Source organism: Coregonus clupeaformis, chromosome 29, assembly GCF_020615455.1.
Source record: "Coregonus clupeaformis isolate EN_2021a chromosome 29, ASM2061545v1, whole genome shotgun sequence".
Classification (NCBI taxonomy): Eukaryota; Metazoa; Chordata; class Actinopteri; order Salmoniformes; family Salmonidae; genus Coregonus; species Coregonus clupeaformis.
The window spans coordinates 26,385,361-26,409,964 of NC_059220.1; the positions used below are offsets into that span (position 1 = coordinate 26,385,361).

At 44.3% G+C, this 24,604-nt stretch overlaps 1 protein-coding gene across 3 annotated transcripts in view; it reads left to right on the forward strand.

Annotated features, from left to right (window-relative positions):
* The window catches only part of LOC121544473 (formin-like), a 92,835-nt gene that overhangs the window by 63,065 nt on the left and 5,166 nt on the right, over positions 1 to 24,604 (forward strand). For all 3 annotated transcript variants that reach the window (XM_045209139.1, XM_045209140.1, XM_045209138.1), the window contains 7 exons: positions 289 to 418; positions 504 to 650; positions 730 to 789; positions 891 to 1,011; positions 9,952 to 10,044; positions 16,997 to 17,048; positions 20,637 to 20,786. In XM_045209139.1, coding sequence (XP_045065074.1) covers positions 289 to 418; positions 504 to 650; positions 730 to 789; positions 891 to 1,011; positions 9,952 to 10,044; positions 16,997 to 17,048; positions 20,637 to 20,786 — 753 coding nt within the window. The remainder of the gene's footprint in view (positions 1 to 288; positions 419 to 503; positions 651 to 729; positions 790 to 890; positions 1,012 to 9,951; positions 10,045 to 16,996; positions 17,049 to 20,636; positions 20,787 to 24,604) is intronic.

The following is a 24,604-nucleotide window of genomic DNA, read 5'->3' on the forward strand; positions in this document are numbered from 1 at the left end:
CAGCAGTCTGATCACACAGGATATTACTGCTCTCCTCGGATATGTCCCTGTTTACATGAGTCGGCCTGATGCTACCTTTGATCAATCAGCGCTCTGGCCCTCCTTCAGTTGACCCTGGACCTATCAAACTATCAGAGCAGGACGACTCATGACTATCAGCTGCTAGTTGAAAGCCATACTGACTCAGCCGTGTGTGTGTGGAAGCAGCGCAGCCAAGGATTAAAAATAGTTCTTCCTGTCGGACATTTTGTTTAATTTTGTCATAACACATTATTTCCCCTTGTGCAGGTTCTTGTATGAACTCTCACAGATTCCAGACTTCTCTGGCCGGTCCCACTGCATCATATTCCAGTCTATCTTCCTCGACTCCATGTCCTCCATCCACCGCAAAGTAGAAATAGTCTCCACCTTGAGCAAAGTAAGACATGACATGACTTCAATCTTATTGGTTTGTCAGTGTATGAGCTTATAACATGCTGACCGTGTGTGTGTGTGTCTGTCAGGATCTGCTGGACTGTAGCAGTGTGAAGGATGTGATGGGGCTGGTCCTAGCCTTTGGGAACTACATGAATGGAGGCAACAGGACGCGAGGTCAGGCTGATGGCTTTGGACTGGAGATTCTGCCCAAACTGAAGGACGTCAAGAGCAGGGTACACTCACCACACATGAACACATATTATACTGGTTTTATCTACAGTATACTTTGTGTCTGATCTCTGTATCTTTTAGGACAATCGTATCAGTCTGGTGGATTATGTGGTTGCATACTATCTGCGCAATTTCGACGAGGTACAATATTTATGAACACATTTCCTACAATGGACTAAAAGCTAACGACTTCTGTTTTTTACTGATGTTTTGTCATTTATGGGTTGTCTGTTGGTTTACAGCATGCAGGAACAGACAAGAGTGTATTCCCACTTCCTGAACCACAGGATTTCTTCCTGGCCGCTCAGGTCAAGTTTGAAGACCTCACAAAGGACATGAGGAAGCTGAAGAGAGACCTGACTGGTAAGATGTGTTATTTCACTCTTTTATAACCAACTCACAGAACACCACCAGGCATGTAGAGAGGCATCCTGACTTATATGTAGTAGGATCCTTATTGTAGATTTTGTCTTCTCCCATGTTTCAGGGTAGATTCAGGTTCTCAGACGCTCTGAAGCATATTTTATTTGTTTCCAGACATCGTGTCATGCCTTATCACTCCCCCATATCCCCCAGCCCTGATCATGCTCTCTACTCTTATGTGAGAAATGTCAGTGTCTTCATATTGGCCAAAGCAAGTCTATCTCTCTGAAACGTTTACAGATGATACGAAAGCTGGATGGAAATGCAGTAAATGAGCAACACTCTCATGAGAAACGTGTTCATGTGGCTGGTATCGGGCTCGGTGCTCGCCGGCATGGTCTGCCCAGTTCGCCAGCCAGCTAGTCAGTTAGCCAGTCAGTTAGTCAGTGAGTCAGCCAGCCAGCCAGTAAGTCAGTGGTCCGCTGGGCCGTCCGGGGGTTAAAGGCGTTGCCCCCCAGCGCCTTGGTGTCTGTGATTATTTAAATCCACCAATAATACGGCATATGAAAGCAATTAGATATGCTCTCCACTCTCCCCTCCTAGTGCAGATTGCTGTTAAACCCTGATCCTCTCTGACCTGGGGGAAAATACTAAGAGTCTACAAAAGAGCCCCAGACCCACCTCAAGCTGTCACTCATTTATTAGGAAAAATGGAAGACTTAAACACAATAAATGTAACATAAGGGCCCTCTTATTTGATCTCTACTGCAGGAAAAAAATGTAACAGTCTCGCCCGGGAGTCCTCGGGGTATTGGCAGGGAGTGGTGAGCGTGAATTCTCAGTGTTTGGTGAGGTCCACCTATGACTCCCATTTTTATCCTCCCCGACAGCCGCCAGGAATAAATATTTATGCTGCGCTATTATAAACCACCCTAAAGAAACCAAATGGTCTTAATTATATCAGATCACTTCCATTCACATCTTAATGGTGTCTAACTCAGAGTGGCTGGCGCTAACACTGGATCACACCTCCATGGACTAGAGAGTGTACTGCTGAGAGGAGAAGAGGTTACCGGGGCTGAATTCTACATATGAAAGCAGCTCCTTATCCATGCAGCACTATGGCTGGGGAGTCTCATGATGACTCCTGTTTTACTCTTTGATGCCTTAGTAAGGTTCAGGGATGTTCAGGCAATAGATTTCTCCCTCCATATTCCTCTTCTCCAGAGTGAGGCTCTCCTAAGTAGTCAAGCAGATGTATGTATGTGCGTGTCTGGTCCGAGACGATGCACGGGAGCAGGTCAGACTCCTTGGCCTAGCGGCAGCCCTCTCCTTCACTCCACCGTGCAGAAACATGATCCTCATTTGATCTGCCTTCCTGTTTGGGCAGGAGGTGATGACCTCTCTCTGGGTCTCTCTCTGGGGATAGGGGGGTGGGGGTTAGGGTGAGGGTGCTAGGATCCATCCATCCCTTCTCTCCTGCACAAGGAGCAATGCTACTAAGACCTGCATGTTGCACTGTGTTTTCCCTAGAGTCTTCTGAGGCTGTCCCTTTCTATGTGTCCACAGAGGTGCCTGTCCCTTTCAATGTGTCCACAGAGGTGTCTGTCCCTTTGGGGGCTACAGTACATGTAGATGTTCCTGGAGAGTATCCGTAGTTCACCCAGTCCCAGGGCTCATGTGGGGACAGAGAGGGACCTTTCCTCCCATCAAGGGCAGCGGAGGCCACGGCCACGTAAAGCTCTCTTCAACTGCTGGGTAATTGGGGCGGACAGTGGGGCGGACAGTGAGCCAGGGACGCTACTGAATGAAATAGTATCAAATAAAATAGAACAGTCAGAGCTCATTTACTGCCCAGGGGAGTTTAGTGTTTCACAGAAGGCCTGTGCGGGGTTAGGCATTCATCACCATGGCAAATCAGACAGTGTCTTTATTTTAAATGCCCCTTAATGTCAGGTCGAGGCAAGGCCTTTACCCTGAAGCCAGTTTTACGACAGAGGCTCCAGTTGGAATTCCATGTGTGGAGTCGTTGGGGTAGAGTACCGCCACCTCTCCTCCCCAAACAACAGTTAAATATAGGCTCCTCAGCTTGCTGAAATACAGGCGCAAGATGCAGGGAACATGCGGAGGGTGGAGAATACATTTACTTTTTTTAAGGGGGGGGGGGGGGGTAGATCATCTATGAAATTAGTAGATAGAATTTAAGTCTATCCAGTAACATTACTTGCATCATTTTTAATCCCCTTTTTATTATGTCCCTACCCCCTCTCCCCTGGTTGGAGCACTTGGTGGAAAACATTACAATTCTAGAAATATATATATCAATCAATCAAATGTATTTTTAAAGCCATTTTTACATCAGCAGATGTCACAAAGTACTATACAGAAACCCAGCCTAAAACCCCAATCAGCCAGTAATGCAGATGTGTGTATATATATATATATATATATATATATATATATATATATATATATATATACACTACCATTCAAAAGTTTGGGGTCACTTACAAATGTCCTTGTTTTTTAAAGAAAAGCATTTTTTTTGTCCATTAAAATAACATCAAATCGATCAGAAATACAATATATTGTTAATGTTGTAAATGGCTATTGTAGCTGGAAACAGCAGCTTTTTTATGGAATATCTACATAGGCGTACAGAGGCCCATTATCAGCAACCATCAGTCCTGTGTTCCAATGGCACATTGTGTTTGCTAATCCAAGTTTATCATTAGAAAACCCTTTTGCAATTATGTTAGCACAGCTGAAAACTGTTGTGCTGATTAAAGAAGCAATAAAACTGGCCTTCTTGAGACTAGTTGAGTATCTGGAGCATCAGCAATTGTGGGTTCGATTACAGGCTCAAAATGCCCAGAAACAAATAACTTTCTTCTGAAACTCATCAGTCTATTCTTGTTCTGAGAAATGAAGGCTATTCCATGCGAGAAATTGCCAAGAAACTGAAGATCTCGTACAACGCTGTGTACTACTCCCTTCACAGAACAGCGCAAACTGTCTCTAACCAGAATAGAAAGAGGAGTGGGAGGCCTCGGTGCACAACTGAGCAAGAGGAAAAATACATTAGAGTGTCTAGTTTGAGAAACAGATGCCTCACAGGTCCTCAACTGGCAGCTTCATTAAGTAGTACCCGCAAAACACCAGTCTCAACGTCAACAGTGAAGAGGCGACTCCGGGATGCTGACCTTCTAGGCAGAGTTGCAAAGAAAAAGCCATATCTCAGACTGGCCAATAAAAGATTAAGATGGGCAAAAGAACACAGACACCGGACAGAGGAAGATTGGAAAAAAAGTGTTATGGACAGACGAATCGAAGTTTGAGTTGTTCGGATCACAAAGAAGAACATTTGAGAGACGCAGACCAAATGAAAAGATGCTGGAGGAGTGCTTGATGCCATCTGTCAAGCATGGTGGAGAATATGTGATGGTCTGGGGGTGCTTTGGTGGTGGTAATGTGGGAGATTTGTACAGGGTAAAAGGGATCTTGAAGAAGGAAGGCTATCACTCCATTTTGCAACGCCATGCCATACCCTGTGGACGGCTCTTGATTGGAGCCAGTTTCCTCCTACAACAGCACAATGACCCAAAGCACAGCTCCAAACTATGCAATAACTATTTAGGGAAGAAGCAGTCAGCTGGAATTCTGTCTATAATGGAGTGGCCAGCACAGTCACCGGATCTCAACCCTATTGAGCTGTTGTGGGAGCAGCTTGACCGTATGGTATGTAAGAAGTGCCCATCAAGCCAATCCAACTTGTGGGAGGTGCTTCAGGAAGCATGGGGTGAAATCTCTTCAGATTACCTCAACAAATTGACAACTAGAATGCCAAAGGTCTGCAAGGCTGTAATTGCTGCAAATGGAGGATTCGTTGACGAATCGAATTGTGAAGGACACAATTATTATTTCAATTAAAAATCATTATTTCTAACCTTGTCAATGACTACATTTCCTATGCATTTTGCTATATTTCCTATTCAAACTCATTTCATGTATGTTTTCATGGAAAACAAGGACATTTCTAAGTGACCGCAAACTTTTGAACGGTAGTGTATATATACACTACAAGTCAAAGGTTTGTACACACCTACTCATTCAAGGGTTTTTCTGTATTTTACAATTTTCTACATTGTAGAATAATAGTGAAGACAGCAAAACTATGAAATAACACATATGGAATCATGTAGTAAAAGGTGTTAAACAAATCAAAATATATTTTACATTTGAGATTCTTCAAATAGCCACCCTTTGCCTTGATGACAGCTTTGCACACTCTTGGCATTCTCTCAAACAGCTTCACCTGGAATGCTTTCCAACAGTCTTGAAGGAATTCCCACATATGCTGAGTGCTTGTTGGCTGCTTTTCCTTCACTCTGAGGTCCGATTCATCCCAAACCATCTCAATTGGGTTGAGGTCGGGGGATTGTGGAGGCCAGGTCATCTGATGCAGCACTCCATCACTCTCCTTCTTTGTAAAATAGCCCTTACACAACCTGGAGGTGTGTTGGGTCATTGTCCTGTTGAAAAACAAATGATAGTCACACTAATCCCAAACCAGCTGGGATGGCGTATCGCTGCAGAATGCTGTGGTAGCCATGCTGGTTAAGTGTGCCTTGAATTCTAAAAATATCACAGACAGTCTCACCAGCAAAGCACCCCCACACCATAACACCTCCTACTCCATGATTTACGGTGGGAAATACACATGCGGAGATCATCCGTTCACCCACACCGCGGTTGGAACCAAAAATCTCAAATTTGGACTCCAGACCAAAGGACAAATTTCCACCGGTCTAATGTCCATTGATCGTGTTTCTTGGCCCAAGCAAGTCTCTTCTTCTTTATTGGTGTCCTTTAGTAGTGGTTTCTTTGCAGCAATTCGACCATGAAGGACTGATTCACACAGTCCCCTCTGAACAGTTGATGTTGAGATGTGTCTGTTACTTGAAATCTGTGAAGCATTTATTTGGGCTGCAATTTATGAGGCTGGTAACTCTAATGAACTTATCCTGTGCAGCAGAGGTAACTCTGGGTCTTCCTTTCCTGTGGCGGTCCTCATGAGAGCCAGTTTCATCATAGCGCTTGTTGGTTTTTGCGACTGCACTTGAAGAAACGTTCAAAGTTCTTGAAATGTTCCGTATTGACTGACCTTCATGTCTTAAAGTAATGATGGACTGTCATTTCTCTTTGCTTATTTGAGCTGTTCTTGCCATAATATGGACTTGGTCTTTTACCAAATAGGGCTATCTTCTGTATACCCCCCCTACCTTGTCACAACAAAACTGATTGGCTCAAACGCATTAAGAAGGAAAGAAGGGTCAACACTGCAAATATTTACTCTTTGCCTAAACTTAATGTAATTGTCAATAAAAGCCTTTGACACTTATGGAATGCTTGTAATTATACTTCAGTATACCATAGTAACATCTGACAAAAATATATCATAACACTGAAGCAGCGAACTTTGTGAAGACCAATACTTGTGTCATTCTCAAAACTTTTGACCACGACTGTATATATGTTTATTACCCAATTGACTGGACTCCAAGTGTATCGGCCAATCAATCAATCACTCCAATCTTAATTCCAACCCTCAGATGTCCACAGACTAACCCATCTTTCCCAGTACACTACCATTTTACTCTTTCCTTTTGCAATACTGTACATCCTTCTATGGTACTGTGATGTATTATGAGGGTCTTGAACCGCTCTATTTGTACCATTTATACCGAGATTGCCCTAAAAATAAATACTTTACCTTAGAGTATAATCATATTCCCATTGATTGATAGTGGTTTTTCAGATCTCCTAACAGGACTGTTTCTACGTCCATCTGAACACAGACATTATGACTTAACAACCACTCCTGGACCTGACTCCAAGAGCGACCCACCGAAGGGCAATAGGAGAATACAGTCTTTGTAAACTCAAGACCCACACGTAGGAATATTAAACAGTGTTCAATGATTTATATTATTGAGTCTTGGTAGCAGGCCATACATTGAATGATGATGATGCCTTTTCAACAGATATGTCCATACATTTCTTCACCTTAAGATGAGTACCTTTTTTCCCTCTTAGATATGGAGCCAATTGAAACCAAATATATTGTCTATATATTTGTATGATTTCCTCAAACTATGACCTCACAAGCATTCCCTTACAGCGGAACAGAGCCCAGGGGTGCACTCTAGCTGACACCCTGAACCTTGGAGAACCATGTCTTACAACAATGATTAGTTTCCAGGGCTGTGTGTACACAGTATGTCAGCACTGTGTTCTCAGACAGGCTCTATGTAGGAGGTGGGCCAGGGTTGGATTCTGGATGGGTCCAGGCTGATAGAGATATATTTATCTTAGAGGGAGGAGCTGGTGTCTTACCTTTACAATAAGCCTCCTGGCTGGCCCCATGTAGCATGGGGTTTGGGTCTGGCAACCCTTGAGAATATGGGCATCAAATCATCCTGCCATCATATCTGTCTAATATCGCCACTCTAAACCCAAATAAACCTGTACGGACATCACAGATGTAGAAGTTTTGAACTAGATTCCTCTACATGTATTTGGATACTGAGAATATGTGTGGGCATTTCATGTATTGCTTACATTTCATGATGAGTAATTCTGTGAATTAAGATTAATTTGATCTTGATTTACACATATCAGTCACTTTCCACAATAATTCTGAATCCACTGTCTATGTTGGCTGACCCTGGCTGGAAATGGTAGGGAGCTTCTGTCTGTCTGTCTCCCAGCATGCAGCATTGTGTCTGTGGTGGGAGACAGGTCCCCTGTGACCTGGTGACTGGACAGAAAGCCAGACAGGACAAACAACGCTGACGGCAGCAGTACGGTCAGCTTCTGTCTGACCATGATGTGAACATAGGGTGCCAAACACAATCCTTATAAACTGCTGGCTCTGCTATTTGATACTGTGCCTCAGCAGTTAACTGGTTAATACAGGTCACCGATAGGAAAGCAACCCCCTTGTGGCAGTCATTTGCGGCAGAGTTTTTTCCTCTGAAAGAAGAGCCTCAAGTGCAGTCTTTCTCTCGCCCCTTCTCTCCCCCTCTCTCTCCCCTTCTCTCCCCTTCTAAATCTCTCTCTCTGCTGCTGTGCCCACAGAGAAACTGATACGGTTGTTTGGGCACAGAGAGCCCAGATGAACACTCACTGGCCAATTAGAGAACAGCATGGACATATTTACAGTAATGGGATTAGGTGGCTCTGGGCAGAGCAGGCCCCTGAGAGCAGAGCGGGCTTCAGTTGGCCTGTTACAATGTCATAATACTGTTAAACTGTATATCCCCAGGTGACTTCTGCATTAGAAAGAGCTCACTCCCTCCTCCGCCTCTTCCTCCTACCAACCCGCCGTGATTATGCATTGTCACTGTAAGACAATGTCCTAAACCAAAGGCCCACTGGGTTTTTATTTCATGCAGCTGCTGATGTTTTTTGGGCTTCCTTCTTGTGGCCTACGCTGTCTGACCATATTTTGGAGGAGAGCCGTCTCTAAATTTTAGTCTTGCTGTTTTGAACACCCTTTAATGTGCCCACTTGAGACGGGGGTTTTAAGGAGAGGGAGCGAATACTTTTTAAAAAGTAGGATATTTTCAGTCATGTTAGAGCTGTCTCACTTGATCAGGTGTGTGTCATGGTTGCCCCTCAGCTGTGGATGATGTGATTGGAATAGTATCTTTGCTTATTCAAGTAGTGTGCGGTAGTTCAAGTTCCTCAGCTTTCAAGAGCAACTATTCCTCCGACCCTTTAAAAGGATAGTGGGTAACTGGGCATATTCACCTGTTCTTAATACATCCCTCTGGATTGTTCTGGAAACCAGTGAACCAGTCTCAGACTCTGACCAAACAGTGTTCCTGTTGTGTTGTTAAGACATTAAGCGATGCAGTAATAACCAACAGAAGTTATTTACTGCACTTCTTTATGACTTACAGCTTTGAGTAAGTTATTTTGGCAGGCGGCTCTGTATATATCATCCCACGTTGATTGTTAGGAGGAAATGAAATAGTTTGGCTCGCGCTCCGTCAAGTCATCGGCCGTTTCCTTTGAGTCCGTGTGAGCTAGGTGGTTTGGCAGGACAACAAAGGCCCATCCAGAGCAAACAACAAACAAGGCTTCCACATTCAGCCATCACCCACATGTACAGTTCCATGGTGGAAAGCCAGAACAGGACAGGGCGATCTACTGCCAGCATGTCCCATCTAGCTAGTGGGCCATACACTCAATATGTTACGTGGCTGTTCCAGTATCTGTGGCTTCAACATATTATGTCTTATCTCCTCTCATTTTTTCAGAGTAACAGATTGAACACCCTGCTCCCATGCAAAAGTCTTTGGACAATTGAAGTACAACTATATTTCCATCATCTGTCTATTGAATGTGTTTATGAAGATTTATAATCAATTTCTTATTTTTGCCCCCAGAAAATGGTGTTAAAGCCCCTTTAAAGACTATTACTTGGCTTTACTGATAATGAAACATGATCTCTGTTTCCATTTTGAATGCAGACCAAGCTCATTTAAAGTGATTGCCAGTTCTCTTTAATAGCCATCTGGTTGGGATGTTTTGGAGTAGATTCACACACGTATTTTCCCTCAAATGTTTCCCCTCGGCAGGCTTTGGTTAACTAACTTATGAAAGTGTTGGAAAGGTGATACCCACTCTCACATGTCATTAATTAATGTGCTACATTTGCTGTTTGGGCACGCTAGTTATTGTTTTATACCTTAGCCCAATGATGAGGCTCTGACAATAAAAAACCCATGCCAATTTCACACAGTACACCATAGTACACATTCTACTCTCTCACACTTTCTCTCCTCCACCCACCCCAGGCCAGAGCTTTTTTAATCCATTCCTGCTGAGAAATGTTCAATATTGAACATTTCCTATTTCTCTCTCCCCCAGCGTGTGAAAAGGATGTGCAGAAGGTGTGTGCTAACTCCTCCGAGGAGAACCTCCAGCCCTTCAAGGAGAAAATGGAGGCCTTCGTCTCGACCGGTGAGTAAAACAAACCAGAACCGAAGAGAGGAGGAGACAAGGCCCCATGTGTTGACTACCAGGGGGTGCTATATGTTGTTTTAGTAGATGTTGCTCCAGCAGACTCAGGGGGTTGAAAACATTGCGTGTCACCTAATCCAGGCAGCCAGGCCAGGCAGGGCAGCGAAGGCTGTTTGATCCCCAGTAAGCGAGCTAATAAAGCCAGGGGCCAGAGAGGCTACACTGGGTCTGGCCTGATTGGGTGTTTAGATGTGTTTACACTCCCCTTGGCCTCCACAGGCCACTTCTTCTCTACCGATTGTAATGACAGCTCTTGGAAATGAGGATCCTTGAATGTTTGATATCACTCACTGCACCTGAGGCAAGCAGAGGCCTGTGTCAGAGCCCATCCACTGGACTGAGTGATGAGACAACCTTCCCCCTTCTCCTCCCTCCAAATCATGCTCTGTGACACACTCCCAAATTCTACCAGTAGATAGTGATGATATATATTCACCCCCTCTGTCATGTCTCTAAGCCAGCCTGTCACCTCTCTGAATGGAGAATGAACCCACTGTTCTCCAAGTCTGTCTTCAGATATGAAACATTCTCCACATAGACTATTTATTGCTGAGGAGAATGTCAAGTAAAGAAACCAAACTCAGAGAGAAACTAGAGAGGTCCTTTTTTCCTTCCTCCAAAACATTGAGAGGAACCATTAAAGCCCAAAGCTGTAATTTAGCTCTTCTATATATTTTTTTGCCCTGTCAGGCGGTTAGTTGGGTCGTGGTGGAGCCTAGGCCCAGCGTTAGTTAGAGGGGGCTGCCTGTCAGACAGCACAGGGACAGGAGTCTAAAGCCTAACCCTGCAGAGAGGATCACATTGCCCTTAACATGCTGCCTGTACTCATGGCTGCTATAAAGCTGGCAGGACATCTCTGGCTGAGGGCTCGTAAAGGCTGGCTGGAGTCAGTGGGACATTTTGGGGACCACCGTGGCAGCCAGGGACACACTGCACCGAGACAGAGACACTCTGATCCCCTCCACCTCTCCCCCTCCACTATACATCTTTACCCCAGAGCCTTCCCTTCCCACAGCCCCCTCCAGTGCCCTGCAAAGCCAGTCAGTCAGCTAGTAGAGCTGCTTCCATAGAAAACATAAAGCTTATCTACTTCCATCATGCAGAAATTGGCTCCTGTTGTATGCAGCATGAGGAAGTACAGATGTCATAGTGTTCCAATAGAGAAAGTGACATCGATCTCGGAGTGTTCCTCCGTTGGCCAACATGTTCAACTGTGATTACTATTGATCATGGGGATGTGTAAGGGAGAGGAAAGGAGTTTACAGAGACACGCTGTAATCCTTGATTTACTGGAAATGACTGTGTAAATATTCCCAGGAGTTATTGTTCACATAGCAGCAACACATCCGCTCCTAACATGCATTACAACGTGGCATGCAGACAGAGGGAGAGGTGCCTTGTCAGGCTTATACATAGCAGGTACCAGGCTCGTGTCACTAAAGCAACATAATGCACACAGAACCTCTTCCCCATTTGAATGAGTGCCAAATAGGACTCTGCATTTTGTCCCAAACAGTACATAGTGGTGCTTCTGCCAATGTTCTCACAATATTGGACACAGTTCATTGGCTTTAAACGATTAAGATCTCATCACTCTCGCTGTGGGTAAACATAAGTGCAACCAAACAGACTCCAACTCAAAGCAACAACCACCTGCATGCAATCTCGCCACCTTCACCAATTTTACACAGGCGAGGCGAGGGCCTTCACACATTTCTGCATACCACAAAGGGCTACAAAGAGCGGGCTATTAACAAAACACACTGCCTCAGGTCTATAGACCGCTATAGGTCTGATAGAGCATCAGAGTTGGCTTAAAGGGGAGCCACCTCTCTCTCCCTGCCCAACATCTTCAACAATCTCTTATCTCTCCAAAGTACTAGTGACAGACAAAAGTGTCACAAGGCAATCTACGTTTAACTACATTAAAGGGCAAATTACACACATTACTTGCGGCGGACAGAGAATATTGGGAAACAATAAGGTCTTTCTATAAAATATGTAAATGAGGTGTCTCAGAGAGATTGCATCCATATGTCAGGAGGTAGAGAGAGAACTGGAGGCAGGGCAGTGTTTTCAGCATCGAGACGTTTCTAGTTCTGTATTCATTGCAAACAAAGTCTGCCTTGGTATGCTTGTCTCCTAGTTACATATTGCAAACGGAAATGTATTATATACTGTTTATTCCTTTTAACATTCCAGTGTGTCAAACCTGTAGTCTTGGTCAATATCACAGAATATTTGAAAGGTCTTTAAACCATTGTAGTTGCCACTGGCTACAAAATGGTATTGATTTACAAAAACACATCTTGAACAAACTTTCCAGTGGGAAACGTATAATCCATTCTTAATAAACAGAGCTCCTCCAGCAATTGCCCTTACTTGTGAAGCAGCGGGGTTTAGTGCTGGAGACATGTCCATTCCATTGTTCATCTCCTGAGGATGGTACCATGACTTCAATACACAGAACAAAGCAACAGTTATCACACAAAAGGGTTGGGAAGGCTCTCAAAATATTTTATTGGCTATGGAAACAATATTAGTGTTGGCCAGGCGTGCATGGCGTGTCGGTATGCTGGTGGTAGCAATGTCGTCATTGGTATTGATGGACAGCAATAACCATAAGCAAGCATACTGTATACTTTTTTAATGGAGGAGGGACAGTCTGTTGGTCATAGTGCACTCCATGCTTGCTCCTGTGCGAGGCAGGGGAGCAGAGCAGCTCATGTGACCGTGTCTGTGGAGCGCTGACCCAGAACTGCCTGGGAGGCTGTGTGGAGGCTGTGGGGGCCGGCAGGCTGCTCCCTCTCAGCAGGGCCCACAGCTGAACCCCAACGCCCTGGGCCCTGCCTCGCAAACCGGCTTGTGATCTCACAACACTCCTACAACGCTCCTACAACGCTCCGACAGCTCCAACTCATTGATCCTTTGTCTTGTAAGGCATTACTCTCCCATTACCCGTGACCACCGCTGCTTCCCTTCCATATGTACAGTACTGCTTTTGACGTTTTTGATAGAATGCTGAAATGTTGAGTCCCTAACTTTCAGCAGCACTCAGTTAGCCTATTTATGCAATGCTTCAGCAGTTTGGGAGCAAGTATTTTTCCTCTCCTTCAGAACTGTTTATTAGCGTTGAAACAATGTTTTGTTAGTTTCTTCAAAAACAATGAACCAACCCACCTTTCTGTTTTCACTTTAATAGAAACTCTTTGAATCCTTCAGGGACATTTTTGGGAACATTTTGAGTAGTAAATGCACACCATGACTAATTTAAAACAAATTTCCCCACTTGAATCTTTAGTTCTGTCATGTTTTATTTGTCTAGTGTTCTATGGGCTTTTATGTGTTGTTCAATATGAATGCAATTTCATCCTCAAGCTCTCTTTGTTGTCAATGAATCAGAACCCAGTTACTAATATTCAACTCATCCAAATAACTATGTGTTGAGTGGAAAGTGTCTGTTTAACATGGCATGCCATGTAATCCTTTAACGGCTGAGTTATCCTCATGGGTTGGACTAACTGTGAGGTGTTTTCCTTTATGTTTACTACTGAGAGGTGTCTGGCCCAGGGAGATGTTCCTCCCTCTGGTGTCAATGCCCCAGGGCTGTGACAAGGACACTGCCCTGCAAAGGGTGCAGTCCTTAATTTAAGATGTCTGTCACTGAAGATCCCATTGCACACTGGTGTCCACCAGGCTTCACAAGTTCCCAACCTTTCCCCACCAGACTATCATGGTCATAATCGTCTGGTTGGTCATATTTACACAATCCTGAGCTCTTCACTGTGTTGGCAATCAATGATTATTATGTTGTCTTGGGCAGAGGCTTTGACAACCAGTGTGCTTGTTTGTGCCATGGTAATATATGAAAACCAGCACAACTTAACAAAGTTCAAAGATTAGGGCTGGCAAGGAACAAGGTATATTTATCGTTTCCGAGAACGAGAGATTTATCGACACACACACAAAAACTTTCACACGTACACGTTACAGCTCCTTTTGATGTTTGATTGAGTATGTATGGAAATGGCATACACACATCAAAACATTTTTATAGCATAGAGCTGTAGTCACTGATGCAGTAAAGATTGTGTTTTTTTCCCCAGTAAGGTTCCAGGTCCTTAACACAGCTTATATATGTAGTTTCCTAGCACTTTGTTATCTGACTGCTTGGTAAACCAGTGGTTTGGAAAAGTGTGTCAGAGTTTTAAAGGCCTAATTTATTGTCCTTCTCAGCAGGAGCGTCTCATAACTTCCTAGTTAGCCACTACTGGTTTCATGTTTACACAGGGAGCGGAGGAAGAGAAACTTCACACATCCTCTTTCTCGCTCTCTCTCTCTGTGGGCCACTCTCTCTCAGAGCGCCGGCCGGCCTGGTGCCACCTCTACACAGAACCGCACCAGAGAGGACCTCAGGCGCCAGCCTGACCCCCCCGCTGGGACTAACGCCATTGCTCATGGCTCTCCCCCTTCTCCCCCATCCCAGCCATGGCCACCCCTTCCCTTCATTAGGTTTACCTCAGACAATCAGCCTGCTTATGTAAAAAAAAGCAAAGCAAAAGGGGTGGTAGCAGCTTAAGCTGACCCTCTCCCAAAAGACCCCCAAACCTGCCTTTGAACAATTTTTTGGAGACTTCCCCCTCTTAAATCTTCAAGTGGGAAAGGTCCCCCATCATTGTAAAAAGGATGAATCTGGAAAATGCAATAAATCTGAGATCACAGGCACTCTCTGGCCCTAGATAAATTCTTGCACCTCGCCCTGGCCCGCCGAACACATCTGCCTTGCATTTAGACACTTTTACATGGCAGGAGTCCACAGGAGCCTCCAGTTCCCAAGCCTCATACACTCACTCCTCAGCCCTGCGCTGTGCTGTGCTGCCTGCGCCCCTGCTACGCACCTCTGCCCCTCTCCCCTCCTCAACACACAGTCCACACTGAGACCTCTCCTACACCCCCACCCCAGACACCACCACCTCACACTCCTCATCAACACACTCACTCACAAACATCTCACCTCTTACAATTCCCCTCAGTGAAATCCATTGACATCTCTACCACATGCTCCTCCACCTTAGACATGTTAACCTAATGACCCTCCACCCTGACACTCCTCCTGGGAGAGGATAGGTCTGTACCCACAGGACCCCCACCTGTACCAGCGGGACTGAATAGAATGTCGTTGTTGTACCTCAGCTTACCTCCATTTGAAAATATCTATTCCCACTATTGTACAGTGGCTTGTGAAAGTATTCACCCCCCTTGGCATTTTTCCTATTTTGTTGCCTTACAACCTGGAATTAAAATTGATTTTGGGGGGGTTTGTATCATTTGATTTACACAACTTGCCTACCACTTTGAAGATGCGAAATATTTTTTATTGTGAAACAAACAAGAAATAAGACAAAAAAAACAGAACTTGAGCGTGCATAACTATTCACCCCCACACCTTTTGCAGCAATTACAGCTGCAAGTCTCTTGGGGTATGTCTCTTTAAGCTTGGCACATCTAGCCACTGGGATTTTTGCCCATTCTTCAAGGCAAAACTGCTCCAGCTCCTTCAATTTGGATGGGTTCCGCTGGTGTACAGCAATCTTTAAGTCATACAACAGATTCTCAATTGGATTGAGGTCTGGGCTTTGACTAGGCCATTCTAAGACATTTAAATGTTTCCCCTTAAACCACTCGAGTGTTGCTTTAGCAGTATGCTTAGGGTCATTGTTCTGCTGGAAGGTGAACCTCCGTCCCAGTCTCAAATCTCTGGAAGACTGGAACAGGTTTCCCTCAAGAATTTCCCTGTATTTAGCACCATCCATCATTCCTTCAATTCTGACCAGTTTCCCAGTCCCTGTCGAAAAACATCCCCACAGCATGATGTGTTCTCGGGTTGATGAGAGGTGTTGGGTTTGTGCCAGACATAGCGTTTTCCTTGATGGCCCAAAAGCTAAATTTTAGTCTCATCTGACCAGTGTACCTTCTTCCATATGTTTGGGGAGTCTCCCACATGCCTTTTGGCGAACACCAAACGTGTTTGCTTATTTTTTTATTTAAGCAATGGCTTTTTTCTGGCCCAGCTCTGTAAAGTGGACGGCTTAAAGTGGTCCTATGGACAGATACGCCAATCACCGCTGTGGAGCTTTGCAGCTCCTTCAGGGTTATCTTTGGTCTCTTTGTTGCCTCTCTGATTAATGCCCTCCTTGTCTGGTCCGTGAGTTTTGGTGGGCGGCCCTCTCTTGGCAGGTTTGTTGTGGTGCCATATTCTTTCCATTTTTTAATAATAGATTTAATGGAGCTCCGTGGGATGTTCAAAGTTTCTGATATTTTTGTATAACCCTGATCTGTACTTCTCCACAACTTTGTCCCTGACCTGTTTGGAGAGCTCCTTGGTCTTCATGGTGCCGCTTGCTTGGTGGTGCCCCTTGCTTAGTGGTGTTGCAGACTCTGGGGCCTTTCAGAACAGGTGTATATATACTGAGATCATGTGACACTTAGATTGCACACAGGTGGACTTTATTTAACTAATTATGTGACTTCTGAAGGTAATTGGTTGCACCAGATCTTAATTAGGGGCTTCATAGCAAAGGGGGTGAATACATATGCACGCACCACTTTTCCTTTATTTATTTTTTAGAATTTTTTGAAACAAGTTATTTTTTTCCTTTCACTTCACCAATTTGGACTATTTTGTGTATGTCCATTATATGAAATCCAAATAGAAATCCATTTAAATTACAGGTTGTAATGCAACAAAATAGGAAAAAGGCCAAGGGGGATGAATACTTTTGCAAGGCACTGTATGTACTGTGACCGCAAAGCCTCTAATATTGCCTCACACATCGGTCTGTTTACTCCATGTGTATTCATCTAATCCATGTTGTTGTTTTGTCTTTTCCAGGTCAAAAGGACCACACTGCTGAGGACGACCGGCTCAAAGCTGCACAGAAAAGGTATGAATCGTCTCTGTCCGTTCTAATATAACACAACACGATTAACCTAGAGGTCTTAGACCAAACAACGTGTCATATCTGTATAACAGAGGAGCTCTGTATTTCCTGACCTGGCTGTTTGCATACCTCTGTAGTACTCTAATGTTGGCTTTTATAAAACCTTCTGACATACAGAAGGGAACTCAGCCAAGTATAATGGATGGTGGATGTCATGTAGCCATTATTGTTTATTTAGCATGTTCACATAGATAACATGGCTCACATCAGATTAAAGTAATGCAGGTCATTTGTAAAGGTGTCTGTAGTAATTAGAGTTGCTGATAAGGATTGTGATAAGACAGACCCACTAGGCACAGACGTTAATTCAACGTCTATTCCACGTTGGTTCAATGTAATTTCATTGAAATTTGGAAACAATGTTGATTCAACCAGAGTGTGCGCAGTGGGGAGGCTCCAGTACTGGGCCCTTCCAGTATCCAGGCTCTTCAGTCATTTAGTAGAATCTCCAGGTCATGACCCGGCACACTGTACACTAGCCCCGAGATAGGGGAGGTCTGCCTATGGAGACACACACAGACACTATGCTTACATGTTCACATACACCCACCAAACTCACATACACTGCGCCCACGCCGATAACCCACAATGCTCACATACACACACTGTGTTCACTCCACTCCAGTTGTTATCAGGACTTATCTTCCGTGTTTGGTACTGAAAACTCCAAGAGTCACTGTAAGAAGGCCCATCTTATTTATGGAGAAATGGTTAACTGGCAGACGTTTAACTAGTGTCAGAGAAAAACCATATCTGGAAAATGTCATATTGGAAAAACACACTAGAAAGAACAAACAAAGCAAATAGATTATTTTTCCTTGTTTAGATAGAGACTAGAATTGTTTGCTTTAAATCGTAACTTTCCAGATTCCAAAATAAATCATGAAAAGCACATGAAGGAGAAACCAAATGACGCTTGACGCTGGAAAATGGAAACTATAAACTGTAAGATGTTGATTGCTTTGGACAATACTACAACTCAGCCAATGTTTCCATTTCAAGCCAAGAGAAGCACTCAGATTGGCAATGGATGGGTCTCTCCATCTCTCTCTCTGTGTCTCTCACTCCATCTCAGTCTCTCTGCCTTCTTTCTCTGTCTCTCTCTTTCCTCTCTCCCTCCTTCTCTCTCTTTCGCTCTCTCCCTCTCCCGGTGGTATTGTGATATCTCTGTCTGTGGCTGTGTGACTGACACCAGTGTAATGAAGGTCTTGAACTTGGGGATATTGATCAAAAGGGTCCCGCAGCTGACAGCCCCTAGCCTTTAATGAAGTTTGCCTTTAATTTCATCCAAACGGGCTGGGGCTGCCTGCCGCTGGGGGGGCCTTCTCAGGTTCCCAGGGACGCACCTCGTAAAAGTGACACGCTGGTGATGAATATGGGCGGTGGGCCGTGGTGTGTGTGTGCTGTAGTGTGTGCCGTGTGTTCTGTGGGGCCTGGGTGGGCCCCGGCCCTCACATCTGTCCTGGATGAGGCATCTACCCCACCAACACAGCCACACATTAGGGCCCCGTGTTAATAAGGCTCATAGACATCACATCATCACTGCTAGCTACTGAAACACAAGGTCAACCCCTCAAGGAGTGGGAATGAAGTCGTCTGTTATGGCCTGAAGCCAACCATCATCATAGGAAGGACCCGTTGCTATGACATTTGGGTTGTAGAGAATTTACATGAATGTTGTCAATTGGTTGGCAAAATTACTTTATGGAAATCTGATATGATACACAGTTTATGACAGTTTCTGGGATTTAGTTTCAGTTTCTTGCTCAATATCCTGGGTACCCTATGCAGTGAGCAATGAGGTCCTTTCCTGAACATGCAATCCTAATTAGTTTCTTTTATGTTTCAGTGTCCCTGAGGTTTCCTGATACGTCCACAGTTAATGGACCATTAAGTTTCCCCTCCCTCATCATGCTCAATTTCATATGAAACGACTGCAGCATGTGTGCTGCTTACATACGTATGTGGTTACAGGGTGGTTAGCTGGAGGGATATTTGACCTGTCACAACTTCCATTATGCACTATCCAAAGTATATTGAAGATGTCTCGTCACCATTAAAGAAACATATTTTGTAATGGCTGACCACAGCAGTGTGTTTACCATTCTAATCTGTTGTTGTATGGAATGTTATCTTAGCGGTCCAAATATCCTTGTGATATTCCCTGTTGCCCAGGCTTTTAGCCGTCAGTGAGGAATGCTGAACATAGGTACAGTAATAAACCGTCTCATGGCAGGTGCATCATAGCCCTCCAGAAGTGCGTGGTATGTGCTTGTAGGACTCGGAGTGGGCATGTATGCATGCATGTATGTGTGTGTGCGTGTGGTGCGTCTTTGTGTGTGTGTGTGTGTGTGTGTGTGTGTCTTTTTGTGTGTGTGTGTGTGTGTGAGAGAGAGAGTAAGGAAAAGAGCTAAGCTTACCACACTACAGACTGCGTGTGATTTGTGTGAGCTCTGACACCTGACCCAGGGTCAGGGAAGGAGCCAATACAAAAGGGGCCTAGTTAATCACGCTGGACCGTGCTGGTCGGGTCTACAAAGGCCTTCAGAATGGATGTCAATTTGGTATGCCCGGCCGTCCATTCTCTGTTCTGTTCCTCCTGGGTTCCGCTGGCCTGGTCTGGTTGTGGAACGAGTCAAGGCGAGGATGATCTACTGCACCATCTTCCCCAGCACTGGAGCATCGGAGGAGCACATGACGGATATCTGGGGAATGGGAAGCGGCTAGTCTGTGGGAGCAGCCGTCTGCCGCGCACATTGCCCCGTCCCCCAACACTCCCCTCCCAACATGTCTTACATTAGCGTCGCAATAGCCACCTACCATCTGGAAGTCAAAACCTCTGTGTCAATCTGGGAGCATCTCCTGAATCATGGTGCCTCTATATCAAGCGCTCGACAGGCAGGGCAAAACATTTTTTTTTCAATGTTTGGGTTAGAGAAAGCCCCAGAGGAGCAGGCTGCTTTTCAAGCCCTGTGAGCACTGCTGAGAGCCTTCTGGAGAGTTTAGATTTGGTTACAATTGAATTAGTCTGAGGATCTGCCATACACAAGGATGTGGATTCTCTTCTCGTTAAGGCTGAGAATCTTAAATGAGAATCTTGAATCTCTTCTTGTCTTGGTCGTCTGATGTGTCCACAAGCTGTAGTCTCTACTATTACTGGATTTGAAGTCCTAATCCACAACATGTTTGAGTCAAGCATGTCTCAGATAGCAGGTTGGATTAACGTTATCTGTGTGTGTGTCTGTGTGTGTGTCTGTGTGTGTGTGTGTGTGTGTCTGTGTGTGTGCGTGTACAATACAATACAACTTTATTAATCCCCAAGGGGCAATTCATTTGTGTGCTCGTGTGTGTGTGTGTGTGTGTGTGGGGAGCAGCAGCCAGCTCTTGGCTGGGTCCCCTGGCACTGTTCCCCTACAGGCTGTAGTAGAGGTCAATGTGATAATGGAGCCTCCGCTACCGGCTCTCCCCTGTGACCCAGTGAGATGTTCTCTCACTGCCCATCTCTCTTCTCCCACTGTCTCTCCCACATAGCTTCTTGGACATGGTGGGCTACTTTGGGCTTAAGCCAAAGTCTGGGGAGAAGGAGGTGGCCCCCGGTTACGTCTTCATGCTCTGGTACGAGTTCTGCAGCGACTTCAAGAACACGTGGAAGCGGGAGAGTAAGAACATCTCCAAGGAGAGGTGAGTGGAAGAAACCATGTCTGCATCACCATTCATCAGCGCTCATATTAAATCACACAGCTAATGACGAAAAGGAAAGTTCTAGAGCTCTTTGCCAACTATCTATTTCTAGAAACATGAGTGTTCTTTTTTTGATTAGATAAAAGGGGGATATGTTATGACCGGGCCAAAGTTCAGTCTTCACACATTAAATATGTTGAACAGCACCTTTAGTCGCTCTTTTCTTACCCATCTTTAACACATAACAGATTGTTGGTGTCCCTCACGTTCCTGTGTGGTACAAAACACCCTGAACGGGGAATGATGAATTCTGTAAACAGTGTGGAGTGGAGCTGTTTTTACCAGTTATTAAAGCACAGGGGTGTCAAAGAGAAGGTAGGCAGGCCGGGCCCAGGGCCTGGTACAATGTCAAAGCCTGGGGCTGGATTTACGATGTTTCATCTGACTCGAGGCGTGGTGTCGTGGGGGAGTCCCACTGCGGGACAGCAGCTCTCCTGGAGGCCTTCTGGCTTTACTAGCAGGGGATGGGGGCCTGTTAAAGACTGTGTGTTCTGTGAGGACTGTTAAACATTGTCATGATTTGACCAGTCCATAGGGCTGCAGGCTTACTGCACATGGAGAGATGCAGCACTGGCCTAACCTGTGCCAAGTATCTGGTGTCAGGGCTGCTGGAAGGGACATTGAGGGGCCAGACGTGCGTTAGGCTATTTTGGCATCATGGTACTAAGCTCTTAGGGGCCGATTCCAACTTAGGAATTTACAACTTTCCTATACACTACTCAGTATTTGGTATTCAGACTTACCTTATTCTGTCGTGTAACACGCTCTGCAGGTGTGGCTACCTTGCACGCGCTGAATACATTTCATTCAACCGCTGAAAACAAGCCGAAGAACTCCATCCCAACCGTGAAGCACAGGGGTGGCAGCATCGTGCTGTGGAGGTGCTTTGCTGCAGGAGGGACTGGTGCACTTCACAAAATAGATGGCATCATGAGGAAGGAAAATGATGTGGATATATTGAAGCAACATCTCAAGACATCAGTCAGGAAGTTAAAGCTTGGTCGCAAATGGGTCTTCCAAATGGACAATGACCCCAAGCATACTTCCAAAGTTGTGGCAAAATGGCTTAAGGACAACAAAGTCAAGGTATTGGAGTGGCCATCACAAAGCCCTGACCTCAATCCTATAGAACATTTGTGGGCAGAACTGAAAAAGCTTGTGCCAGCAAGGAGGCCTACAAACCTGACTCAGTTACACCAGCTCTGTCAGGAGGAATGGGACAAAATTCAGCCAACTTATTGTGGGAAGCTTGTGGAAGGCTACCCGAAACGTGAGCCCAAGTTAAACAATTTAAAGGCAATGCTAGAAAATACTAATTGAGCGTATGTAAACTTCTGACCCACTGGGAATGTGATGAAATAAATAAAAGCTGAAATAAATCATTCTCTCTACTATTATTCTGACATTTCACTTTCTTAAAATAAAGTGGTGATCCTAACTGACCTAAAACAGGGAATTTTTACTAGGATTAAATGTCAGGAATTGTGAAAAACTGAGTTTAAATGGATTTGGCTAAGGTGTATGTAAACTTCCGACTTCAACTGTATAATTTGTTAACTTGTTAACAAGTTAATAGGCTATTTATTGTATTTCAAACGTGCTATTGATTGTGTTTGGTTGTCAATACAACCAAATATCAACATTTAAAGGAGATTTGTCTTCTGCTTGGATAGTTCCATCTGTGCCACTGATTTACAGTAGTCTGGTTTTAATTCCAGTTTTTCTATGAATAAAAGTTAAAGAATAAAACCAAATCAAACTTTTTAAATGCACATTAAATAAAGTTTAATTTGATTTAGTCCTATTCTTTAACTTTGATGTTTGGTTGAGATGGAGACGTGAATAGACAAAATTAAATTAAAGCCAGACTAAGTCAGTGGCACAGATGGAACTATCCAAACAGAAGTTACAGCTTCTTCAAATGTGACATTTGGTTGCATTGACAAGGGCTCGATTCAATCTGTATCGTTGAAGTTCAGCGTTAGCGGAGACTGCATTCACGGTAAATCAAACGTTATTACACATATTTTGCAGATGTTATCGCAGGGGCAGCGAAATTCTTATGTTACAATCTCCAACAGTGCAGTAATACCTAACCATACAAAACAATACACACAAATCCCAAAAATATCAGAACAAGCTATGTCAGAGTCCAGAATATAAATATATATGTATATGATGGTGTTTATAGACATTATGGACAGTATATGAATAGAAAAAGGTGTGTACAGCAGTAGTTACATTGCCTTGCAAAAGTATTCATCCCCCTTGGCGTTTTTCCTATTTTGTTGCATTACATCCTGTAATTTAAATGGATTTTTATTTGGATTTCATGTAATGGACATACACAAAATAGTCCAATTTGGTGAAGTGAAATTTAAAAAATAACTTGTTTCAAAAAATTCTAAAAAATCTATAACAGAAAAGTGGTGCGTGCATATGTATTCACCCCCTTTGCTATGAAGCCCCTAAATAAGATCTGGTGCAACCAATTACCTTTAGAAGTTACATAATTAGTTAAATAAAGTCCATCTGTGTGTAATCTAAGTGTCACATGATCTGTCACATGATCTCAGTATATATACACCTGTTCTGAAAGGCCCCAGAGTCTGCAACATCACTAAGCAAGGGGCACCACCAAGCAAGCGGCACCATGAAGACCAAGGAGCTCTCCAAACAGGTCAGGGACAAAGTTGTGGAGAGGTACATATCAGGGTTGGGTTATAAAGAAATATCCGAAACTTTGAACATCCCACGGAGCACCATTAAATCCATTATTAAAACATGGAAAGAATATGGCACCACAACAAACATGCCAAGAGAGGGCCGCCCACCAAAACCCACGGACCAAGCAAGGAGGGCATTAATCAGAGGCAACAAAGAGACCAAATATAACCCTGAAGGAGCAGCAAAGCTCCACATCGGAGATTGGAGTATCTGTCCATAGGACCACTTTAAGCAGTACACTCCACAGAGCTGGCCAGAAAAAAGCAATTGCTTAATTAAAAAAATAAGCAAACATGTTTGGTGTTCGCCAAAAGGCATGTGGGAGACTCCCCAAACATATGGAAGAAGGTACTCTGGTCAGATGAGATTAAAATGTTGCTTTTTGTCCATCAAGGAAAACGCTATGTCTGGCGCAAACCCAACACCTCTCATCTCCCCGAGAGCAGCATCATGCTGTGGGGATGTTTTTCGGCAGGGACTGGGAAACTGGTCAGAATTGAAGGAATGATGGATGGCGCTAAATACAGGGAAATTCTTGAGGGAAACCTGTTTGTCTTCCAGAGATTTGAGACTGGGACGGAGGTTCACCTTCCAGCAGGACAATGACCCTAAGCATACTGCAAAAGCAACACTTGAGTGGTTTAAGGGGAAACATTTAAATGTCTTAGAATGGCCTAGTCAAAGCCCAGACCTGAATCCAATTGAGAATCTGTGGTATGATTTAAATCCCAGTGGCTAGATGTGCCAAGCTTATAGAGACATACCCCAAGAGACTTGTAGCTGTAATTGCTGCAAAAGGTGGCTCTACAAAGTATTGACTTTGGGGGGTGAATAGTTATGCACGCTCAAGTTTTCTGTCTTATTTCTTGTTTGTTTCACCCAAAAAAGTATTTTGCATCTTCAATGTTGTAGGCATGTTGTGTAAATCAAATGATACAAACCTTCCAAAAATCAATTTTAATTCCAGGTTGTAAGGCAACAAAATAGGAAAAATGCCAAAGGGGTTGAATACTTTCGCAAGCCACTTCAAA